Below are 23,303 nucleotides of genomic sequence, written 5' to 3' on the forward strand. Positions count from 1 at the left end.
TCAGGTCATGATCTCAGGGTGCTGGGATGGAGTCCCACATCGGGCTCTCTGCTCAGCGGGGAGCCTGCTTCCTCCTCTCTCTCTGCCTGCCTCTCTGCCTGCTTGTGATCTCTCTCTGTCAAAAAAATAAATAAAATCTTAAAAAAAAAAAAAAAAAAAAAAAAGAAAGGGAGAAACCGATCACTCTTAGCTTCCACTGCTGTAAACAATAGTAAATGAAGCATCCCTGACCCCTATTGACAGGGAAACCTACGTGCCTTAAGCCAAAAGAAAACTCCAAGAAAAATGAAAGTAGTCTAAACAAAAACAAGTGGGAAGAGGTGGTGGTTGCACAGCACTAAGAATGTCCTAAATGTCACTCAACTGTTCACTTTAAAATTATTAATTTTATGTTACGTGAATTACACTTCAAAAAACTATATATGGGGCATATGGGGCTCAGTGGGTTAAGCATCTGCCTTCCGCTCAGGTCATGATTCCAGGGCCCTGCATCAGGCAGGAGTCTGCTTCTCCCTCTCCATCCTTCTTTCTCAAATAATAAATCTTTTTTTAAAATTACATACTTTTTAAATGAGATAATCACATGCCAAAGATGAACATAACCAGGTTCTCAAAATTACAGGATGGTGAAAACTACAGCCTGCATTAGAAACCAAAGGAAAAGTAGCTAAGATAGAGCTGAAAAATAAATAAATAAATAAAATATTTGCTGAAGAGCCTCAAAAATCAAGCTCTTCCTGGAAAAAAAAAAAAAAATGTTTCTTTTTTCTCCTAGAGGAAACCCCAGGAAAAAGTAAAGCCATCATGGAGTCTGAATTCACACCACCTTCCCACCAGATAAACGAGACAAGTCACTGACTGTTCTAGGACCTGCGGTATGGCCTTGGGATACTGCTAAACAATGGCAACCACAGGGAAAGCACACACTCACTCTTGTCCTAGCCCGGCTAGCCCAGCATCTGATGCCTGCATTTTCAGAGGAAGCCTCCCTCCCTACATGGGATGATATATCTGGATTTAACATAACCTAGCTTCTACCAAATACAGCTTGTGAAAGACCCTTCTCTTCTATTCCCCCTCCTTACTGTGCCCCTAAAGAAAATAAGGCCAGAAAAAAATAGGGTCTCAACGTCAAATGGCTCTCTGGGAAATGGCAGCTAAATTAGACTTGGTGAAGCCACTAAATCCCTTCTTCTCACACATAGTTGGCTTTACACAGTCTGGAGCCTGTAGCAAAAAAACTGGCCGGAGCTAACCCAATTATAGGGCAGAAAGGCCATTTAAGACATCTTTCGTTACAGGGGTGAGAAGCACTGAGATTTCAAACTTTTTTTCAAGATTTTATTTATTTGACACAGAGAGCACCCAGGCTCTTGGCTGAAGAGAGAGCCCCACGTGAGGCTCAATTCCAGGACCCTAACATGATGACCTGAGCCAAAGGCAGATGCTAAACCAACTGAACCACCCAGGTGCCCCTCAAATATTTCAATAATTAGATATTTCAATGCAAAGATAATAGTGTCTTCCATTATCATTTAGCTCATAAGAAATCACAAGGCTCCTAATTATAACAAACACGCTTACGATTATTTTTTTTTTTAAGATTTTATTTATGTATTTTAGAGGGAGTTTGTGGCAGGGAGGAGCAAAGAGAGAGGGACAAGAAGACACTGCGCTGAGCTCAGAGCCTGACATGAGGGCTCAATCCCATGACCCTGAGATCATGATCCGGGCACAAATTAAGAGCTGGAGGCTCAAATAATTGAGCCACCCAGGCACCTCCACACCCGTGATTTCTATTTAACTATGTCAGACTACAAAGTAATTTATTATTATACAGTAAGAAAGAACTTCAAAAATTTTACATCCAATTTTTAAAAATTTTATTAAAGAGAGAGAATGAGCAGGGAAAGGAGTAGAAGGACAAACAAGCTCCTCACTGAGCACGGAGCCAGACACGAATCCCAGGACCCTGAGACCATGACCTGAGCCAAAGTCAGATACCCAACACACTGAGCCACCTAGGTGCCTCAAGTTTTACACCCAATTTTTTTTTTTTTTAAGATTTTATGTATACATTTGAGAGATAAAGCACAAGTAAGAGGAGAGGCATGGGGAGAAACAGAGTCCTCTCTGAGCAGGGAGCCCAATGAAGGGCTCCATTCCAGGACCCTGGGATTATGACCTGAGCCAAAGGCAGATGCTTAACGGACTGAGCCACCCAGGTGCCCCTTAGATCCAATTTTTTTTCTTTTTAAGATTATATTTATCTATTTGACACAGAGAGAGACAGCAAGAGACGGAACACAAGTATAGGGAGTGGGAGAGGGAGAAGCAGGCTTCTTGCTGAGTAGAGAACCCAATGCAGGCTCAACTCCAGGACGCTGGGATGATGACCTATGACAAAAGCAGAGGCTTAACTAATGAGCCACCCAGACACCCTCTTCCATCCAATTATTAACTGAAACAGCAAAACTCTGGAAAACTGAAGCCTAGAAGTAAAGAAGGAAGAAAGAAGAAGGTATCATATCTAATTCACTGCTCAGCTTGGGTCAAACCTGTACATAAAATGTAATATTTTTAAATATGGATGTTTAAGGTGGGGGAAGATGAACTGAACTCTCTTGAGTCTCAACTCACAAAATGATAACTCTGTGTTAATTTTACCACTCAACTTTCATTGAGGCTGTTTGCAGAACACACTATCCTTTCTGCTTCCTCGGGAGTTTAAACTGTTAAGGTACCTGCAAACAGTTCTCACCTTACCACCACGCTTAGTCATCACTGGAATGTGTTACACGCTTTCTTGTACAGTTGCATCTCCTCCATCTGCTTTCCATTATTACTTTGTAAGTGTACCCTGAGGCTAAGCAATCCAGGCATACCAGAAACTTAATTAATCATTTAAATTGTCCCTCATTCAGACCACTTTCTGGGTCACTCCGCCTTTTCGAAACTTACTGTGCTTTCTTTACTTTTTCTTTTTAACCTCAATGATTATCGTAACAGCATCTGGCATTTAAAACACCTATTTCTTTTAAAAATCAAAGTTTAATGAAGTATCCACACTTTATGCACACTGCTTCATAATGAAATAGCCAGGTAAGTTCAATAAAAGCCTCCCCCCAGGTAGAAGACTGCTCTGAAAAGAAACAGCTTAAATTAATCCTTTGGATGCAAAGAATATGGAAATAACAACACATTCCAGTTTCTTTGCCTCTGGCTTAGCCTACAGCCTTTCCCAAACGAGATCATTCCTGCGAAACCCAGAAAGAAAAAATTCGGGGCTGATTTACCCCTATTTGCTTCCCCCTCTCTCACATCGGGTCTGAAGGTTTCTCTTCCCTTCCCCCCAAGTGTCAGGAATTCCTCTTCAGGCCCAGGTGGTCAAGATTCTTGGGATATATTCCTCCATTACGAGATGGGAGAGAGGAGTCGTTTCACCTCCAATTACCGGAGACAGGAGAGTGCTGCGCGCCAATGGACAAACCTGTGGGGGAATCTCTTTCGCCCTCTACTTAGCTGGTCAAGTCCCAGCCTCCGAATGAACGACGCCAAGCGGGGCAGAAGGAAGGTTCTCCCGTTCCGCCTCCAGCCCACACCGGCCACACCCCTGGCCTCTGGCCCCAACCCCCGACCTCGAACATATCCCCCCTCCCGTGCCCTCCGCCCCACCAATTCCCAGCTGCCACACCCGAGAATTCCCTCGTCAGGCCGGAGTCGTGGAGTCCCTCTCTCCAACCCTCTTCCTCACAACGGTCACACCCGACGGCTCACTTCATCCTCAACGGTCACGCTCCTTGGATTTCTTCTCCCGCCCACCCCACCAGCCTCCAACTCAACCTGGGGTCCCCCTGCCATCAATGAGGGACACACCCCGATGTTAGCCGCCTTGAACTCACCGGAGGCGAGGGCGGGGGTGGCGGCAGCAGCCAGAGAGCACGGCCCGAGCGGTGTTGTAATGGTTTCCTGCACGTCACGACTCCTTCTCCAGGTCTAAGCCACTGCGCAAAACCCACTTTGCCAGGGACAAAAATGGTGGACAGGAAACTCTGACGTCAGAGAACCTCGACGTTTACCGTCATCCCCGCGCGCGGGAGAACCAGAAAGGCGGCGATCTCTGTCCCCTTGGAAACCGACCCGTCTTTTTTGTTTTTTGTTTTTTGTTTTTGAGCGGAAACTGGAGACTGGACCCAAGAGGAAGTTCGGGGGCTATGCAGAGGACTTTATAAACAAACCGACGTTCCCTGGATTTATTTCCTCGCACAGGAGTTCTCTAAAACCTCTCACATGCAAGGGATTGAAATATCGTTTCTTTTATTAAAAAAAAAATTTTAAGGCTCAGCTGATTTCGCAGGCCAGCTCAGGACTGTGGACAATGGTGAGAATGTGACTGGGAAATCACTTAACATGTCCTTAATCTTAGTCTTTTTTTTTTTTTTAAGATTTTATTTATTTATTTGACAGGCAGAGATCACAAGTAGGCAGAGAGGCAGGCAGAGAGAGAGGAGGAAGCAGGCTCCCTGGTGAGCAGAGAGCCCGATGCGGGGCTCAATCCTTGGACCTTGGGATCATGACCCGAGCCGAAGGCAGAGGCTTTAAGCCACTGAGCCACCCAGGCGCCCTCTTTAATCTTAGTCTTAACTGCGAAATGAATCCAATCATCTCTCTCTGGCTTGTGAAGTTTAAATGGGATAATGTAGGTAAAGCATCTGGCTTATAGGAGGGCTTACAAAAAAATAAGTTACATTTGGAAACCAAGACCTAGAAATCTCTGTACCTCTCCCTAACTTGTGCTGTGAACCTAGAACTGCTCTAAAGAGTAAGATTTTAATTAAAAAAAAAAAAATGTGGAGAGCAAGAGAGCCTGGGACAGAAGTTGAGGAAACCAAAATGCAAAGCGGACTGCAAAGTAGAAAGAAAGAAGGAAAAGCAGATGGTTATAATGTTTCAGCATGTTTTTAAGAGTTCTATGAAAGCAGGAACTATACCAGTCTGTTCACTCCTCTGATACCTAGCCCCCCTCCCCAAAATTTGTTGAATGCATAAATGTATTGAGTGGTCAACAATATCAGTTGCTATAGAGAAGAGGAGGAAGGGCTCAAGTGTCCAAGGATTTAGCAACATAAAGGTATTTGATATCATGGTGCCTGGGTGGCTCAGACAGTTAAGCAACCAACTCTTGATTGCAGCCCTGGTCATGATAGCAAGGTTGAGATTGAGCCCCACATGGCTCTGCACGGGGCATGGAGTCTGCCTAATATTCTCTTTGCCCTCCCTCCTGCCTCAGCCCCCCTCCCTCTGAATAAATAAATAAATAAATAAATAGTCTTTGATGTCATCGCTGCAACCATCAGTAAAGATATGAAGGCAAAAGCCATGCTGCAGAAGTGTGAGGATGAATGGGAGGCAAGGACATGAAAACAGGAGGTGTAACTTCTAGCTGTAGGACACCTGGATGGCTCAGTCAGTTAAGCTTCTGCCTTTGGCTCAGGTTATGGTCCCAGAGTCTTGGGATCAAGTCCCACTTCCAGCCCTCCGCTCAACTGGAAACCTGCTTCTCCCTGCTTTGCCCTCTGCCTGCCACTCCCTGTGCTTGTGCTCGCTCTCTGTCAAACAAACAAACAAACAAAAAATCTTTTAAAAATATGGCTGCAAAGAGTATATAGGATATTTAAGAGAGAAAATAGCAAAGATTTTTTTTAAAGTTTTTTGTAAGTTTTTAAAGTCGTATATTTTCTTTATACTATACTTTCTTTACACTATACTACTTTTCTTTATACTATACTATCATGAACCATGAGTTCAATGATTGTTCCTACCCATAAGACTCCTAAAGCTCTATTTCTAACCTTGACTTATTCCTAACTTCACCACCAAATGCTAACCACACTGATGGAAAAATCTGTATTTATTATGGCCCACCCAAATTAAATAAATCACGAGATGAGGGAGGAGGGTGCTGAAAAACCTGGTTCCAGTTAAAACTCCCAGAAATCAGAGGAGGATTTTGTAAAGAAGATCCCACCAGAAAAATATTTATTAAAGGACTTTGATTCATGTCCTTCTCCTCCTATTCAAAAACTTTTAGCAGATCCTCAATGCCTAGTAAATCCAAACCTATCCTTCCCTCAGTTTCCCCCATCTCTATGCTCTTTAGTTTTCTCATCTGTAAAATAGGGGAAATAGTAATATTCTATTCATAATATTATGAGTATATATCATAATATATGAATATTATAGTAATATTCATAATATTATTATAAGGTCAAAGGGAATTGATATATGTAAAGCACTTAGAACTACGACTGCACACAGTATGACTATGCAGCATTTGCTACAGTTGTGATTATCTCAATAAATTACACTAAATTGATCAAGCCAGAAACCTGGAGAGTCATTCTTGATTTCTCTCTCCCTTAATGGTCACATCCAAACCATCTCCGAGCTGTCAATCCACCTTCAAAATAAACCTTTTCTTTTTTTTAAAAGATTTTATTTATTTATTTATTTATTTGCCAGAGAGAGAGAGAGAGAGAGAACACAAGCAGGTAGAGTTGCAGGCAGAGGCAGAGAGAGAAGCAGGCTCCCCATTGAGCAAGGAGCCCGATGCGGGACTTGATTCCAGGACCCCGGGACCATGACCTAAGCCGAAGGCAGTGGCTTAACCAACTGAGCCACCCAGGCGCCCCTCAAAATAAACCTTTAATTCATCCAATCCCCTTTATTTCACCTCATTAATCTAAACCACCACCTAGTGCCTGGGCTACCAGAAACCTCTACTTTCCTCCCAACCATTATCCATACAGCAGCCAAGTTATTTAACTTATTCTCAAGTGTGTAACAAACATTTTTAAGAAGTGCACACATAATAAATGGAAACTTCGGAAGAATTTTCACAACGTAAACATAACCACATAAACATTACAGGATCATCTTAAAAATACAAACCTCATCATGATTCTGGTGTATAAATCCTTCAAGGAATTCCCATTGCACTTGAATTAAAATCTAGTCTCCTTCCCATGGCCAGAGTCCTTGCACGGTTTGACCCCTACCTCTAACATTTTATGCCTTTCAGTTACTCTGCATTTCCTCTTTTGCTATCGCAGCCCTCACATATGCCACACTCTTTCCCATCCTAGGGTCTTCACAAATACTGCCCCTCCTGACTCATAATCAACAACCCATCCCCATGGTTGGCTCATAATTTGGTCTAATTGTCTGTCATCTCCGAAAAGCACTGTTTCCCCAATCTAAAAGGCTCTGCCCTCCTAGCCCACACTGCCACACCATCCCAGCACTTATTCCATTTATAAATTATGTGTGTTTATTTACTTATTATCTCCCTTTTCAACTAGAGTATAAATTCCATATCTGTTTTTACTATTTCATACCCAGCACCTAGCATAATGCCTGACACATTACTCGGTATTTATTACACAAATGAATATCCACAGGCAAAGAACTAAAAGTACCATTTAAGACCTTCCATAATCCACGTAAGTGTATGCTCAACATACTCTGTTATTCCTTTCTGTAGCTCTACAGTTAAACTAAACAATTTGTTCCACCTACATACTCCCTACTGCTCCCTTAGCCTGGAAAGCCCTACCACTACCATGACTTGCCCCAAATGTACTCATTTTTTGAGATCCACCTAATTTACAGAATTTTCTCAGTGGTATCTGTTATGGTACAAGGTACAGAAGGTACCAGGTTACATCACTGTATTAGAAAGCAACTGGCAAAGAGAAGCTGAAATAAAATATAAGGATAGAAATGTTTTTCGCTTTGGTTACATAGGCCAACATAGGGCTTCTATTTAAGCTAGCTTGTAGTGCCTTATTTCTCCTAGCTGATAGTTATCTCTTCCTCTAAACTCACATCAGATTAACCTATCTGATGGCTCTTAATACTGCTTAATATATATATATATAATACCTCTTAATATATGTATAAATATATATAATATGTTATTTTATTATATAATAAAAATCTATATATAAAATATATATAATACCTCTTAATACTTAAGTATACTTTTTATGTGTCTTATCTATTAAAACATAAACCTGAGAGTGTGATCTGTGTTGAGGTGGTTATTATTTGTTGGCTGCAATAATTGGTATTAATTGGGGGCACCTGGGTGGCTGTCAGTTAAGTAAGTATTCAACTCTTGATTTTAGCTCAGGTCACGATCTCGGGGTGGTAAGATGCAGCCCCGCATGGGGCTCTGTGCTCAGTGAGAAGTCGGCTTGTGATTCTTTTTCCCTCCCCCACCCCCAGCTCGCACACTCTCTAAAATAAATGAAATATATTTTTTAAAAAATTGGCATTGATTATTTTTTTACTGCTTCTCTTTTCTCTTGCAATAATTTCAATTTACTTTTGGGTCATCCTCAAAAGACTATTATTCAAGATGTCTTGCCTTTTCCCCCCCACCCTAAGATTTGTTTACTTTAGAGAGAGTGAGTAAGTGTGCGGGGCAGGGGTGGGGAGGCAGAGAATCTTAAGCAGACTCTACAATGAGCACGGAACTGGGTACCAACCAATCTTACAACCCTGAGATCATGACCTGAGCTGAAACCAAGAGTCAGACACCTAACTGGCTGAGCCAGCAGGAACTCCAGTCTTGCCCTCTTCTAAGAGTGAAACAGAGTGGAGAGGAAATCTGAACCAAGGTAGGGCAATAGCCATTTGAATCATAAGTACAGTGACAGAAAGTTGTTGAAGCTTTTTCATGCAACAACACTGCTTGGGTGAGACTACTAATTCTTGCTGGAGACATCCAATACAACTGTAGTTCCTGTCCTTTTTAGAGATGGCTTTCCTCATTTTGTTAACTACTCCATACATTCCCAAACATTTAAAAAATATTAGCTTGCTTCTTCTGCTTGTAAACAAAGAACCCTAATTGATAAAAACGTTTAATTTCCCACTTGTAGTTGATGCTGTCTCAACTTCGTTCTTTTGTAATAGCTACTATTTGTAACCCTGAAACTAATAATACATTATATGTTAATTTAAAAAATCCTCACAACCCTATGATACATTATGGGTACATTATGATTTCCACTTTATAGATGAGATTGAGACCCAGAGAGGTTATGTCAGTGCCTGAGGTATCAGCCACAGTAAGTGGGGGCTGAACCAGAATCGAACTTACGTAGTGAAAACTGAAGTCTGGCCTCATATTTTATGACTCTGCGTTGCCTGAATCTTCCTCTTCATCCTTAGCAGGGTCAATCTGCCAATGCTTGAGGTCTCCAGTGATGGGGGAACTTAGTCTGGTGTCAGCCCCACCTCTCCTTTCCTACCTTGGTTGTGCCACTCCCAGCCCCTCTGCCACACTGACCTGTGTGAAGTTCTTTGAAGTTCTACTTCAAAGAAGTGAGAAGTGTCCTTTCCCTATCTGTCCCTCTTTATGGCGCTGCTTTCTGTCTGAAATGTCCAGCCACATTGGCTGGAAAATGCACTTCAAAATCTGGTGTATTCCATGGACTCTAAAACATCACTGATTTTCAAGATGCACCTTTATTTTATGTTCACTTGAGAAAGAAAAATTCTGCCAACTAAACTTTGACATAATGCCTTCTTATCACTTGGAATTTTTATTGTTAATGAAAGAAGCTCATTAGATGACGTTTATCGTTTACTACTCGCGCCCCTAGAAAAACATAACAGAAATAAATTGGGTAAGTTAGTCCTTTAAAAAAAAGCTATTGTTAGAACACCTAATACTTGTCAGGTGCTTTATACAGATACAGTATCTCTAGTCCTTGAATTTCTGTAAGGCAAAAGTCTTCCATCAACGTGATTGTCGCTGGCAGGTTATTTGGTAGAGTAAAAAACACGTTTAGAACTGTAAGATTAACTTGCAAGACTTTATTGAAACAATTAAACCCAAACCTTCTTTTTGAGGGTTCTCATTATGCAAACCAATGGTCTTTACGCCGTAAGTTCCTATTAGGCCGTGAATACCTTCTATTCCTAACCACTTAGCATAGAAGTGGGGAGGAGCTGGAGAGAAAGAGGAATGGTTGAACTTTAACTCACTGAAACTCAATAAACCCGTATACGCAACTCAAACGAAGCAAAGTTGCACACGATGTAAAAGCATTTTGCAAACCCTAAGGTAAATTACGTTAATTCTGCAATACAAACAGTGAAAAGTACCATCTGCCAAGCGTCCCCAGTTCATTCTAGCTAGAACACACCAGGATCCCTCCGTCTTAACACGTATTCATCCCCCTGTGACACATCCAAACGTGTACGGCAGCAGGAACCATTTTCATCGAGTGTGCAAGTGCCTAGTTACGCTTGAACACAACTACACCTAGGAGACTGTTAATCTACCAGCTGGAATGGAAAGTAAGAGTTCCCAGTTCCAACGGACTGCAGGAGCCTTTTTCATCCTATCATCTTTTTCATAACTAGCAACAAAGCTAAAGCCTTCTATCGCCAGCTGCGTCGCTCCAAATCCTTCCCGGAAGGGGGCAGAATATAAATTACCTACCGCCCCCGCCGCGCGCACAGAGACCTTCCGTACGTCCATATTCCCTTTTGTTCCCCCACCCCTAACCAAATCGCCCAAGGGAACAGCAGGCCCGAACTCTTGGCTCCTGGCGCCAGGTGTCCCCGCAGCGCCCCGAACATCTTGCGGAAAAGACCTCTGCAGAGGGAGATTCAGAGCTGTGGTTCCCCACGGAGAATGCGAAACAAAATCAGCTTCAAAAATAAATAAATAAATAACACAAACGGACAGAGAATTCCACTCTAACCCCCAAGTGAATTCTTTAATTTCAGCGCAAGCGGAAGCGGAAGTCTTGGAGGGAATCATAGAGTTTGCTGCTTCCGGTTCCCGGGCCACGTTCCGAGCTAGAGCGCCTCTCTACCGTCGGCCGTCCCACTCGCCGGCCCCTTCTATTTCCGGGTGCGGCTTCGGTCCGAGCGGAGGCCTGTCTTCAAACCCGGCGTCTTGGGTCCCTAGGGCCTCGCCGGGGGTCCGCGCACAAGGACCCGCGCGGGCACTTTGCGGCCAACAACTGGAGCCAGCCCTCGCGTACCGGGTCCGCACTGGCACCTCTAACCCTTCAGAGCTGACTGGCTTTTAAGCCCTCGCGATTGAGAGCCCTTGATTCGCAGCCTCCAGGACTGCAGCTCTAGAAGAGAGCACCCCTTCGGCTATACCTGTATCCCATAGGCATGCTTTGCCCTGTGAGGTGCAGCATTTGACAAGTCACCCCTACCCCTACGTTACCACTTCCACCTCAATCTCTGCCACGTCTGCCTTAATTTCGTTCTTAACCTCCTTGATTTGAGACGCCTCCCCCTCTCTGCCTCCAGAAGAGGTCTCCCCCCGCACCCCCAGTTCTGTAAGAGTTTTGGGTCTCTTGCAGAAAGATTGCCTTTAAGACTGAGCACCCGTTTGATAACCAAAACAAGTTCATGCTTGCTAAAGAGTTTGTGGGCAAAGCGAAACTCAGTGCACATAAGAAACTATGGCTGAGCACGGGGCTCACATCACAACTGCTTCTGTGGTGGATGACCAGCCATCCATCTTTGAGGTGGTAGCACAGGACAGTTTAATGACAGCAGTGAGACCTGCTCTTCAGCATGTGGTCAAGGTAAGATATTGATTCTCTGAAAGGTTTTAGGGACGACTGGGTGAAAACCAAACAGTTTACTTGGTTGTCTAGGTTTTGAAATTGCCAATTAGCATGTAATTCATATCCTGTAGTTTAATGGTTCTTGAGTCCCTGTTATGTGTAGAGCCCTGTACTGAACACCTAGCACTTCAGAAAGGATAGGGAAGATCCCCAAAAGAAGTAACTTGTTTAAGCCCAAAGTATCAGAATTTAGAGGGAAATAAGGAAATGTGAATACAACACATAGTAGTTGTGAAATGGAATGAAATTCATTTATTAATTTTACTTTTAGGTTCTCGCAGAATCAAATCCTGCCCACTATGGCTTCTTTTGGAGGTGGTTTGATGAAATCTTCGCCCTGCTAGATCTTCTGCTCCAGCAGCATTATCTGTCTAAAACCAGTGCCTCATTTTCTGAAAATTTTTATGGCTTAAAGCGCATTGTAATGGGGGACACATACAAGCCTGAGAGACTGGCCAGTGCTGGTCTCCCGAAGCGGCAGCTGTGGAAGTCAATTATGTTCCTGGTTCTTCTTCCCTACCTGAAAGTGAAGCTGGAGAAGCTTGTTTCTAGCCTGAGGGAAGAGGATGAATATTCTATCCACCCCCCTTCTTCCCGCTGGAAACAGTTTTATAGAGCCTTCCTGGCAGCCTACCCATTTGTTAACATGGCATGGGAAGGCTGGTTTTTTGTACAACAACTTCGATACATCCTGGGAAAGGCTCAGCATCACTCCCCGTTGCTGAGGCTGGCTGGAGTTCGGCTAGGTCGACTTACAGTTCAAGATATACAAGCTCTGGAGCACAAAGCAGCTGAAGCCAGCATAATGCAGCAACCAGCCAGGAGGTAAGGCTTTAACATTTCCCCAAACCTTTCACTAAGAAATTCTAAAATTTTAACCTAATTTTATGAAACTCACCTTCCTCAGTCCACTTTGTGGTATTTCATAAGTCAGAGAAAAATTCTTGTGTCCATACAACAAGAGTTGCCCTCCCAGTAACCTTCCTCATCACACTAGCTACATTTTTATGAATGCTTGCTGTGTGCCAGGCCCTGTGCTTGCTGTTCGCTTCATGTACATTATCTCAATCCTCCTGACAACTTAATGAAATAAATTCATTACCTCATTTAAGACCTAAGGAAACTAAGACCTAATAGCCAACTACCTTGCCAAGGCCACATAGCTAGAAGGTGGCAGAACTGAGATTCAAGCCAGATCAACAATTCTCAAGACCGTGCTCTTAACCACAATGCCACTGTTTCTAGTTAGTATTTATGTTCTCCTACAACTTCAAATATACAGTCCTCGATATTGCTAAGTTATTTTTGTTAAGTGAGTTGTTTCTTTTTCTTGATATACTATCTTATACACACACACACACATCTATATAACCAATGTCTTACCAATTTATTTCTAAAAACAAAAAAACAAAACAAAATTAAATACAAAATTTAGTTCCTATACTCCCCAAACACTGGAGGTCAGAAAAAGGAAATAATTTCGAATGTATAGTAGAGGAGATGGTGCCAATCTAGCAACTACTCAAAATCCAAACTGAATCAGTGATTCTGATGAAAAGTACAAGAGGTATATTTATATTAGTCATTCTGTGATCAAACCTAAGTAAACAGTTTCTCCTTTTGCCTCTTTGTTCTATTCTTCTACCAGTGTTGGTGAGAAGATAAAGTCAGCTCTGAAGAAAGCCTTGGGAGGTGCGGCCTTATCCCTCTCTACTGGCCTTTCTGTGGGAGTATTCTTTCTGCAGTTCCTTGAGTGGTGGTACTCATCTGAAAATCAAGAAACTATCAAATCACTGACTGCTCTGCCTACTCCACCACCTCCTTTACACCTAGACTACAATTCTGATTCTCCTCTGCTACCTAAAATGAAGACTGTGTGCCCCCTGTGTCGCAAAACCCGGGTAAATGATACTGTTCTTGCCACCTCTGGCTATGTGTTTTGTTATCGCTGTGTATTTAATTATGTGAGGAGTCACCAAGCTTGTCCCATAACAGGTTATCCAACAGAAGTACAACATCTAATTAAACTGTATTCCCCTGAAAACTGAAAGGGATTAGCATTTTATTTCACAACAAAAGTATTGCACCATAAGGCTGAGAAACTGATTTTCAGTTTCAGTACATAGCATTGTTTGAATTGTATGAAAACTGATTTTCAGTTTGAGTACACAGTATTGTTTGATTCTTCTCATCCTCAATTCATAATTACATGAACTTGACACAACTAGAGTTGACCCCTGAATGACATGTGTGTTAATGGTGCCAACATGACCCCCCCAAGTAGAAAATTAATGTATAACTTTGACTCCCCCAAAATGTAACTACTAATAGCCTACTATTGACCGGAAGCCTTACTGCTAAAAGAAACAATTAAACACATTCTGTATATTAGATGTATTACATATTGTATACTTGCAGTAAAGTAAGATAAAGAAAATACTTAAATCATAACAGAAATACATTTATACTGTAAAAAATCCACATATAAGTGGACCCACACAATTCAAATCTGTGTTCAAAGGTCAACTTATGGATTTCTTTAAAAGGATATATCCATTGATCTAAACTTTTAACCAGCTCTCTAGACTCCTACTTAAGAGTTTAGCAAGCTAGCTAGAATCAGGATTGACAAGGGACGTGAAGGTCAGTGTAGAGGAAATGGATGAAAGAGATAGTACAGAAGCTTTTCCTTAAAGAACAAGAGGTATAAAATCTCAGGAGAAACCCAAGATAGACCTCATAAAGTGGGTGATAGGGAAGCAGAAGCAGGCCTTTTCTTGAGAAATGAAAGCATTTATCCACCCTGAGAAAAAGATTTTATCAGTTTGCAAACAATGTGAAATGTTGACCTGCTCTTCACAGAAATACTTGAAAACACTTGAGAAAAACAAAGCACCTTCCATATACTGTGACCCACTTTAAGTAGCATATGCTACAGTGTAATCAAGTAAGATTCCTTTATGAGCCATACATATCTTTTCTTGGGGAACCAGTTAAAGAAAAATAGGGGTTGAGCATATACACAGAGCTGTCTAAAGATTTCAGTGTGATGAAAGCAAAATGAATAAGCAATCAAGAGATGACGTAACATACTGATTTAACTATAATTGTGCAAAAGAACCTTTTAATAAGCTCTTTCTTCTTGCTGTTAAGAGTTTGCTAAATGGGCACGAGTTACTCTGGCTATTACTAAGTTTCTATGAAACGCTTAAGTAAATTTTAAAAATAAATGTTTTTGGCAAAGAGTCGTTCCAAGTAGTCATAATTATTTGGAAACTTAAAGCTTACTTGAGGTGGGGACGCCTGGGTGGCTCAGTCGCTTAAGGGGCCTCCAACTCTTGGTTTTGGTTCAGATCATGATCTTAGGATATTGAGATCAAGCCACACAGTGGGCCCTGCAGCTCAGCATGGAGTCAGTTTGGGATTCTCTCTCCCTCTCCCTTTGCCCCCTCCCCGGCTTACCTTACATGTGTGCCTGCACATGCGTTCTCCCTCTCTCGCTCTCAAATAAATAAATATTAAAATTACTCCAGGTATTTAAAGTACATTTTTCATTCAGACCACCTGTGACTTTGAAGTATTTTTGTATTGACATTTTGCTTTTTTTTGCTAACCCAATACTTGGGAGAAAAAACCTCTACTTCAACAGCAAGAATTCAGCTTGTGTGAAATACCCTGTATGAGAGATACCATAGAAACACTTGAGTTATGTAGTAAAATTCATGCCACTGGGTTTTTGGGTTGGTGAAAATATACGGGTAGAGGAACGATGAAAATAATATAAGCATCTCTGCTGAGGTAAATGTTTTCTAATATTTTGATTCATTTAGCAATTCAAAGCACATTTTCTGATAGCATGAAGTTGATCAAATTAAATTTTGAAATGGAATAACCTATGAATTTGAAAATATTAACATTTTTCTGTATCATAAGAAGAATGTAATGGATATTTGTTAAAGTTCTTGTTAAATTGCAAGGTTTTACCAAAACAAACACCATAGCTAATTAAACAAACATTTTTAATAAGTAATAAATCAGTAAGAAAACTGAACCAGATTCAGGATTGAAAATAATGTAGTCCTCCACGAAGATATCAAAGCCAGATTCTCAACCTAAGAAGGAAAAGATGAAAGTATCAGCAATCCAAAAGAGTATCCAAGAAACACTCTTATACATAATAAAATCAGTATCCAAATAGAAAAGAACATTCCAGTGTGGAAAAACCACAACCGGAATCAGCTCAGAGAGAAGATTAAAGAATCATACCCTGGTCAGAGCCAGCACTGAGGCAATGGCAATACCAGGTCAGACTATACTTCACTCATCATCGCATCATTGTATTTCACATCCTTAAATACCTAAGAGCAGCCCATTCTTTTTTTCGATTCCAAGAAGACTTAGGTTAACCTATGAAAAAATAAAGGCTTCTATATAGTTAAGTTTCAATCAACCATGGGCTTTTAATAAATATTTTCCACTATGCTTGCTTTACAGACTGCTGTACAAAAAAAATGCAAACTTGAGGAAGTTTTCGTTTTGAGGAGCTTTTTTGTTTTTGAAATATAGGCATGGAGAAGCATTTTTGGTTCAAAAACTTTTTTTTTTTTTTTTAATGAGTCCAAATACCATGCATGATAAAATTCCAGAGACATCTGTGAAGGGATTTACAGTCTGATTCTAAAGCAAAAGCTTTAGGAAAGATCTTCGACTAAATTCCATTATAAAGTAGCCTTCTGTTCATTTAATGTAAAAATATGATTTACAGGGGCGCCTGGGTGGCTCAGTGGGTTAAGCCGCTGCCTTCGGCTCAGGTCATGATCTCAGGGTCCTGGGATCGAGTCCCACATCGGGCTCTCTGCTCAGCAGGGAGCTGGCTTCCTTCCTCTCTCTCTGCCTGCCTCTCTGCCTACTTGTGATCTCTCTCTGTCAAATAAATAAAAATAAAAATCTTAAAAAAAAAAAATTTAAAAAAAAATATGATTTACAATTCTGCTGCCAACAAAAATAAAAAGTATAGTCATAAAGTTTTTATATTGAAATCTTCTATCTTAAGAATGCTAAACCCCGAGAGACTATGTTTTGCCAAAGGTCCACAGCAAATTAACTAACAGTAGAACTGAAAGAGAACAAAGGTCTGATTATCAGATTTCTATTTTTTCACTACCAACTAATCTGAGGTTTAATGTCAACTTTCTTCAGGCCACGGGCAAGATAAAAGAAGCAATGCAGGGGCTCCTTGGTGGCTAAGTCAGTGGATCGTGGGACTCTTGATCTTAGAATTGTGAGTTTGAGTCCCACATTGGGTATGGCGATTACTTAAAATCTTAAAAAGAAAAAAAAAAAAAAAAGCAATGCAAAGTCTAGGTAATTCACAACCTGAATAATCAATTTCTGAATAAGGCGGCTGACTGCATTTCATTTATTGTAAATGACACCTGCTGGTGGTACGCTATCACCGACATGGTAAAGTACTCGGATCACCATGTCACCCTCCCCATCCTACCGAATGGAAGTTACCATTCTGGAGACAGCGCATGCTTCCTTCAGCCATCTATAAATGTCATTAGATTGAGGGGCACCTGGGTGGCTCAGTGGGTTAAAGCCTCTACCTTCTGCTCTGGTTCTGATCCCAGGATACTGGGATCGAGCCCAGCATCAGGGCTCTCTGCTCAGCAGGGAGCCTGCTTCCCTTCCTCTCTCTCTGCCTACTTGTGATCTCTGTCTGTCAAATAAATAAAAAAAATTTTTTTAAATGTCAATAGATTGATACTCCTTAGTTTAAAACTGGCAGGTGTTGGTCTGTGTTGGCCATTCAGCAACTAAACTCCATTAAAAGAGAGAAATTAACAAAGCGCCTGTTTTACAGGGGTTCTGCTTGAGCCTTTAGCTCATCAGCCTCTACAGGTGAAGTACATGTTAAAAATGAGGAAAGCAGAGGCTGAGAGAACTTTGTCTACAAGCATGCAACTTGGGAGCAGAGCTCCAAGTGAGCTCCCACCATACCCAGCCAGCACACGTCCCTAATTCTCTTCCTCAGCCCACTTTGCTCCATCTGGAGTACCTCCCTCAGCCCCTGCAATCTGGAGAACGCCTAATTACAGTTTCACCTTCTCAGTAAAGTGGTCTCCAACCCTCAGCCATCCTCTCTTCTGCCTCCACAGCACTTCTCCCACCACAGCACGCATCCCATCACTTACTCACCCAGGCACTTCCCCCACATCCCGTCTATCCCACCAGCCCCCTGACAGAGTTCCCAAAGAACCAGGGCAGCGTCTTACCGGCCTTTGCATCCATTACACTCAGAACGGTGTCTGGTACATAGGACGAGGGTCAATAAATGAACAAACGTTAAACAATTCAGTCACCTGGCAACCTCCACCAAAACCTTAAGCTCCTCGATTATAAAAACATCAGCCCAATATATAAAGCCAACTTACCTCCAACATTGCAGGTGGGTAAGGAACATACCTCAAGCATCCCTAAGCCCTCCCTCCCCTAGCTTCTACCTCAAAGCTGTCTCCACGATGCCTGGCGCAGAACAACGAGTGCTTACATACAGTGGACCCGCGACCAAACAATGAAAATAAAGTCCAACGTTCCCAACTTCTGCAAAGACTGAGAGGAACCGTCCTTGCGGGGAAATGCGAGAAAGGCCGAAGCCGGGGCTCAAACCAAAGTCCCAGTCAGGAGTCCGCAACCCGCTTTCTGAACTCCTCAAGCTCCTACGCCCTATCTCGGGAGGCCTAGCAGAGACTAAGAGCAGCCGACCCTCGGCCTTTCGGTGGCCGGCTAAACCCAGTCCCGGTCCCGCTTCCCGCTTCTCGCCGGATTCAGCCTCGCTGCCCCGCGGGCGTCCCCTAGCCCAGTAAAGCCCTCGCAGCGCAACCAATCCTACGGCCGCCAGTGGGTCACGTGGGGGCAGCCAATCGGAAAGCGAGGTGACCACCTGGGGGGGCGGAGCGGGCCGAAAGGCGGAAGCGCCTTCCGGCAGGCTCTTTCGTGTGGGTTGTTCGATTGCAAAGCTAACGCGTTTCTACGGTCTGAATGGTTCCTACCTTCCTCCCAACTCCCGCCTTTGGACAGTGGGACGTGCCTTGCTTCCCAACTGCAAAGGGCATCTGAGAGAATTGTGCCTTGGCTTTCCGGGAAAAATGACCGATTCGGATAGTGATCAGCAGGAGTTACTGCGCATGTCCGATTCCCGCGGGAGGGCTAGGGTTTGGGGGTGGGCAGTGGAGGGATAAGTGCCTTTTGTTTGCGGAACACTGGCTGGCCGGGCGCGTGGACGCTTCCTCAATAAGTTGGAGGTGCCCCAAGAAAAGTGCAGCCAAAAATCGAAGAAATGCGCAGGGAAGACTTCCTGGGAAAGGTGGCATTTGATCTGAGTCTTGAAAGTTGGATAGATTTTTAAAAATCAGGAGATTCTGGAAGAAGGGATAATTTAACGCCTGAATTAAGTGAGAAAGCTTGGGGAACTTAAGTTTAGGTAAAGTCGAAAAAGTATAGTGTTTCAAAAAATTCGGTGAGTTAGAAACACCAGGAAGAAACTTGACAATGTATATGTCCTCTAGCATCAAAGACAACAAAAACCCAAAAATGCCTGGGGCACAACCCAGATATTTTGGGATTGGAGCCCAGGGAATTGTATTTTTAAGAGGTGCCCCATGGAGGATTCTCATTCACACCGAAGTTTGAGGACCACTATTAGTGCTAAAGAAAAGGGGCGGTAGGAGATTGAGCTGACAAATCAAGACTTTGTCAAGGATGGTGGCTTGCTGGCTATGCAGATTACTCTGGAGGTAGTGGGAGGTTTGAAGATTTCAAAGTCAGAGGAGATGGGTGATCAGAGCTTACTTAAGAAAACTATATGCACCTGTGTTTTTAAATCCATCAAAGGAAGGGGCACCTGGGTGGCTCAGTCCTTAAGCATCTTCCTTCAGCTCAGGTCATGGTCCCAGGGTCCTGGAATCAAGGCTGGCATCCCATCTGTCTCCCTGCTCTGCAGGAAGCCTTCTCCCTCTCCCACTCCCCTTGCTTATGTTCCCTCTCTCGCTGTGTCTCTCTCTATTAGATAAATAAACAAAATCTCATTATCGCTTCTTGGCCTTTTGGCTAAGATCAAGTGTAAAATCTTAAAAAAAAAAAAAAAAGATCAAAGGAAGGCAAAGTGAAAGAAGGGGAGCTATTGCAAGTGATTGCAATGGTCTAAGTGGGAGCTAACAGCCTAAATTAGGATTGTGGCAGTAGGAATGGAGAGGTGGCCTATGAAAGGCAGGTGAGGAATGTGATGAGTGTCAGGGATGGGTAGAAAGTGTCAACGTAAATAAAGAGGAAAACTGAGGCAAGCTTAAAATTGTCAAAAAGATGAGTTTATTCAGCAATAGAGGAGTTGCCATTCAATACATGCAAACTGTAGGAAACAACAGTGAGTTTCTTGAGGGTTTGGGGTTGACTATATATATGGGCAGGGAATGTAAGGAGAGCTCAGAGACTGTTAAAATAAAAAACAAAGGGAGACCAGCTTTGAAAATTCACCAAGCAGACAAAACCAGTCCAGTCATACAAACAAAACTCAATCCAGCTTCTTTTGCAAGACCATTCCCACCTGGGTCATTTTTTGTTCAGACCTCTGGAAACCATGAGCAAAACTTTCTAAGGCTGATATGAGACAACCCCTGACCAACTCCCTATCATTGAAGAAAATTCCAATGTCAGCTTTCCATAAGCCACAAATCAATGGGAAATGATTTTCTCAGTCCTTAAGTTTTATTTTCCTACAGGCACATGTGTGAGATTCTTCATTTTATATCCTCCAGTTCCATTTTCAGATGACAATTCCTTCATAAAGAACATGAAGAAATAAAAGGGAAGAATGAAGAAAAATGAAGTGTCTTCTGTACCAGACCTGTTGAGGATTTCCATTGTACTTTAGGGACATGGGAGGTTAGACAATGAAGATAATGGGTCTTTCTTTGCATGTGCTATTTTTCTCCCTGGTTTCCCCTTTCTTCCCCATTTCTCCCTCTCAACCTGGTACATTCTTATTTGCAGGTTGCAGCCCACATGCCACCTCATTTATGAAATCTTATTCTCAAGAGCATAGTTATTGTCACTCCTCAGAACACCCAGAGCACACTGTTCATCCGTTGTTAGCTCTCCAGCGTGGTGCTAGGGTATAGTGGCCATACATTTGCGGCTGTTCAAAGAGTTGAATGAGCACATAGAGAACACACAGCAGAGTGCTCACCTGATGTTATTATATATGTCATATTGCAATGAATTCATACATGTTTTCCTTGTCTAGACTGTGAGCAGGACATGTGTCTCATTCTGGCCAAGAGTAACACTGCATGGCAGTGCTGGTAAATGAGATTTGGAATTAGATCGACAGAGTTTCAAATCCCAGCTCTGTTACTTACTAGATGTGTGGCCTTGAGCTTTAGTTCCCAGAATTCAGTTTCTTCATTTATAAGATGGTGAAAAGAATGCATGTCTTACAAGTTGCTATGAGGACAATTTGAGACAATCAAAATTGCATAGCTGGCCCAAAGAAGGCAGTCACTAGATGCCAGTTTTTATTGTGACGTGTAGCATAGCACCACATACAGAACACGGTAAATGCTTCATAATTTCTTATCAAATAAAAATGGACATGGTGGAGGGGCGCCTGGGGTGGCTCAGTGGGTTAAGCCGCTGCCTTCGGCTCAGGTCATGATCTCAGGGTCCTGGGATCGAGCCCCACATCGGGCTCTCTGCTCAGCAGGGAGCCTGCTTCCCTCTCTCTCTCTCTGCCTGCCTCTCTGCCTACTTGTGATCTCTGTCTGTCAAATAAACAAATAAAAAATCTTAAAAAAAAAATGGACATGGTACTACAGGCACGATGCTAAGCTCTTTAAGTACATCATCTCATCTCATTCTCACAAGAATTGTACAAAGAAAGCACTATTATGATCTCCAATTTGCACAGAAGGCATCTGACGCTTAGATTTACATAACCAATGTCTCACAAAGCTACTGAATGCTAGAATAAGGATGTTAATATCTTTGGTGCTCAAAAACAAAACAAATAAAAAACAAACAAACAGGGGCACCTGGGTGGCTCAGTGGGTTAAGCCTCTGCCTTCGGCTCAGCTCATGATCTCAGGGTCATGGGATTGAGCCCTGCATCGGGCTCTCTGCTCAGCAGGGAGACTGCTTCCCCCTCTCTCTCTTTGCCTGCCTCTCTGTCTACTTGTGATCTCTCTCTGTGTGTCAAATAAATAAATAAAAACCTTAAAAAAAAACACAACTAACCGAATGAGAAAATGAAGGTTGAGGGACTTACACAGAGTCAGGTAGTGGTGAGGGAGAGCCAGCACTGTTCCTCTTGCTCACTGGGCTCTCCATAGTCTTGGAACCATCTCTGTGAATGAACTGAGAATAGATGGAGGCTGATATTTGGCAGTTTGTGTCTAGTATGTGCAAGGGCTGTAGCCTAACTACTCCTGTTGATAAACTGAAGTTCTTAGTGAATAAACACACCTTAAATAAACTGGAGGCTCTAGTGTTGAGCCGATTGGCAACAGCACGGCCAGATCATTTTCCTAAGAGCCAAGAAAAAGCATTGTCCAAGCTACTGATTTCAAACTGTTTTGTATCATGGAGTCAGGATATGAGATCCTCTCTGGCCTGATAACCTAACCATTCATATCCAGGGGGGTTAACTAGGGAAATTCAAAGAAGGAAGAGAAATTTCCTCTGCTCATCATTCACATTATCCCTCTTTCTCCCAATTTGCACTGAAAAAGGAGGAGGAGGAACTGAAGGAGGTGAAGGAAGAAAAAGGGAGGAAGAGGAGGAAACAATCCAGTTCCTAGTTTCCTGCCCAAATAATGTTCTTTTTCTTTACTGGTTAAAAAAAGGGAGATGTTTAGGTAGATTTCTGATTTTGAAGAGTCCTAAGCAATCCCAAATCCCAAACTTGAAAGACATCAGAAGGAGTAGGAGCATTTGTAGTGGCGGACCTGCTTTGAGCCCCTGCTCTTCCCCTATGGCCATGTAATCTCTGTTTCCGTGTGGTATGCCACATTCCCAGCTTGATCCCTGGCACCCCAAAGCGCATCTCCAGTAAATGACGGTCATTTTTCTCTTTCTAAACAAAAGTAATATCAAAAGGATTTCAGTGTGAGAGTGAGGCTGAGAGTTAAGGCAGATAACAGAACTAAAAGTGAGACCGAATTTGGAAGTGAAGTCAAAAAGCTGAAAGCAGGCCTTTGGCCAAAACAATTTACCAAAAACTTGGTCGTGTAAAACAAGAGAATTCTCTTGCAGCCAGAAGTTCAACATCAGTTTCACTGGACAGAAATCAAGGTGCTGGCAGGGCTCCCTCCAGATGCTCTAGGGAGAATCCACTTTGTACCTCTTCCGGCTTCCAGGGGCTGCTGGCATTCCTTCTCTTGTAGCCACATCACTCCCTGGACTCTCTGTCTCTTTGGTCCCATTGCCACCACCTCCTTTGTGTATACCACAACCCCTCTGCCTCTGTCTTAGGAGAACACTGGGCTTAGGGTTCATCCAAATGATTGAGGATAATCCCCTCATTCAAGATTCCTTTTTTTTTTTTTTTAAGATTTTATTTATTTATTTGACAGA

General features: G+C 42.6%; 2 protein-coding genes, 1 long non-coding RNA gene and 1 other non-coding gene across 5 annotated transcripts in view; 1 reads left to right on the forward strand and 3 right to left on the reverse strand.

Annotated features, from left to right (window-relative positions):
- The window catches only part of AP2B1 (adaptor related protein complex 2 subunit beta 1), a 127,722-nt gene extending 123,685 nt beyond the window's left edge, over window positions 1-4,037 (reverse strand). The window contains exon 1 of one of the 2 annotated variants that reach the window (XM_059380553.1): window positions 3,903-4,037. The gene's annotated coding sequence lies outside the window, so the exon portion shown is untranslated. The remainder of the gene's footprint in view (window positions 1-3,902) is intronic. The other variant, XM_059380552.1, reaches the window with a different exon arrangement.
- A 6,877-nt stretch (window positions 4,038-10,914) lies between these two features.
- On the forward strand, window positions 10,915-14,920 carry PEX12 (peroxisomal biogenesis factor 12). Its single transcript, XM_059381001.1, has 3 exons — window positions 10,915-11,630; window positions 11,944-12,497; window positions 13,321-14,920. Exons 1-3 carry the CDS (start codon window positions 11,505-11,507, stop codon window positions 13,718-13,720), a joined length of 1,080 nt encoding a protein of 359 aa, XP_059236984.1. The 5' UTR covers window positions 10,915-11,504; the 3' UTR covers window positions 13,721-14,920.
- Window positions 14,921-15,674: 754 nt separating this feature from the next.
- LOC132003200 (uncharacterized) lies at window positions 15,675-18,571 on the reverse strand. Its single transcript, XR_009400159.1, has 2 exons — window positions 18,110-18,571; window positions 15,675-15,784 (listed from the first exon to the last, which is right to left on the reverse strand). It is a non-coding gene; the product is annotated as an uncharacterized LOC132003200 (long non-coding RNA).
- On the reverse strand, window positions 15,909-16,005 carry LOC132004617 (Z30 small nucleolar RNA). The gene has a single exon (XR_009400572.1). It is a non-coding gene; the product is annotated as a Z30 small nucleolar RNA (small nucleolar RNA).
- Window positions 18,572-23,303: the final 4,732 nt, after the last annotated feature.

This window comes from Mustela nigripes, chromosome 16 (genome assembly GCF_022355385.1).
Source record: "Mustela nigripes isolate SB6536 chromosome 16, MUSNIG.SB6536, whole genome shotgun sequence".
In the NCBI taxonomy this organism is placed as follows: Eukaryota; Metazoa; Chordata; class Mammalia; order Carnivora; family Mustelidae; genus Mustela; species Mustela nigripes.

Bases quoted from the DNA above. Each gene is read 5' to 3' on its own strand.
- PEX12 (XM_059381001.1), top strand. From the start codon at position 11,505: ATGGCTGAGCACGGGGCTCACATCACAACTGCTTCTGTGGTGGATGAC. The intron at 11,631-11,943 runs GTAAGATATTGA...TTTTACTTTTAG, and splicing joins CTCTTCAGCATGTGGTCAAG to GTTCTCGCAGAATCAAATCC. The intron at 12,498-13,320 runs GTAAGGCTTTAA...TTCTTCTACCAG, and splicing joins ATGCAGCAACCAGCCAGGAG to TGTTGGTGAGAAGATAAAGT.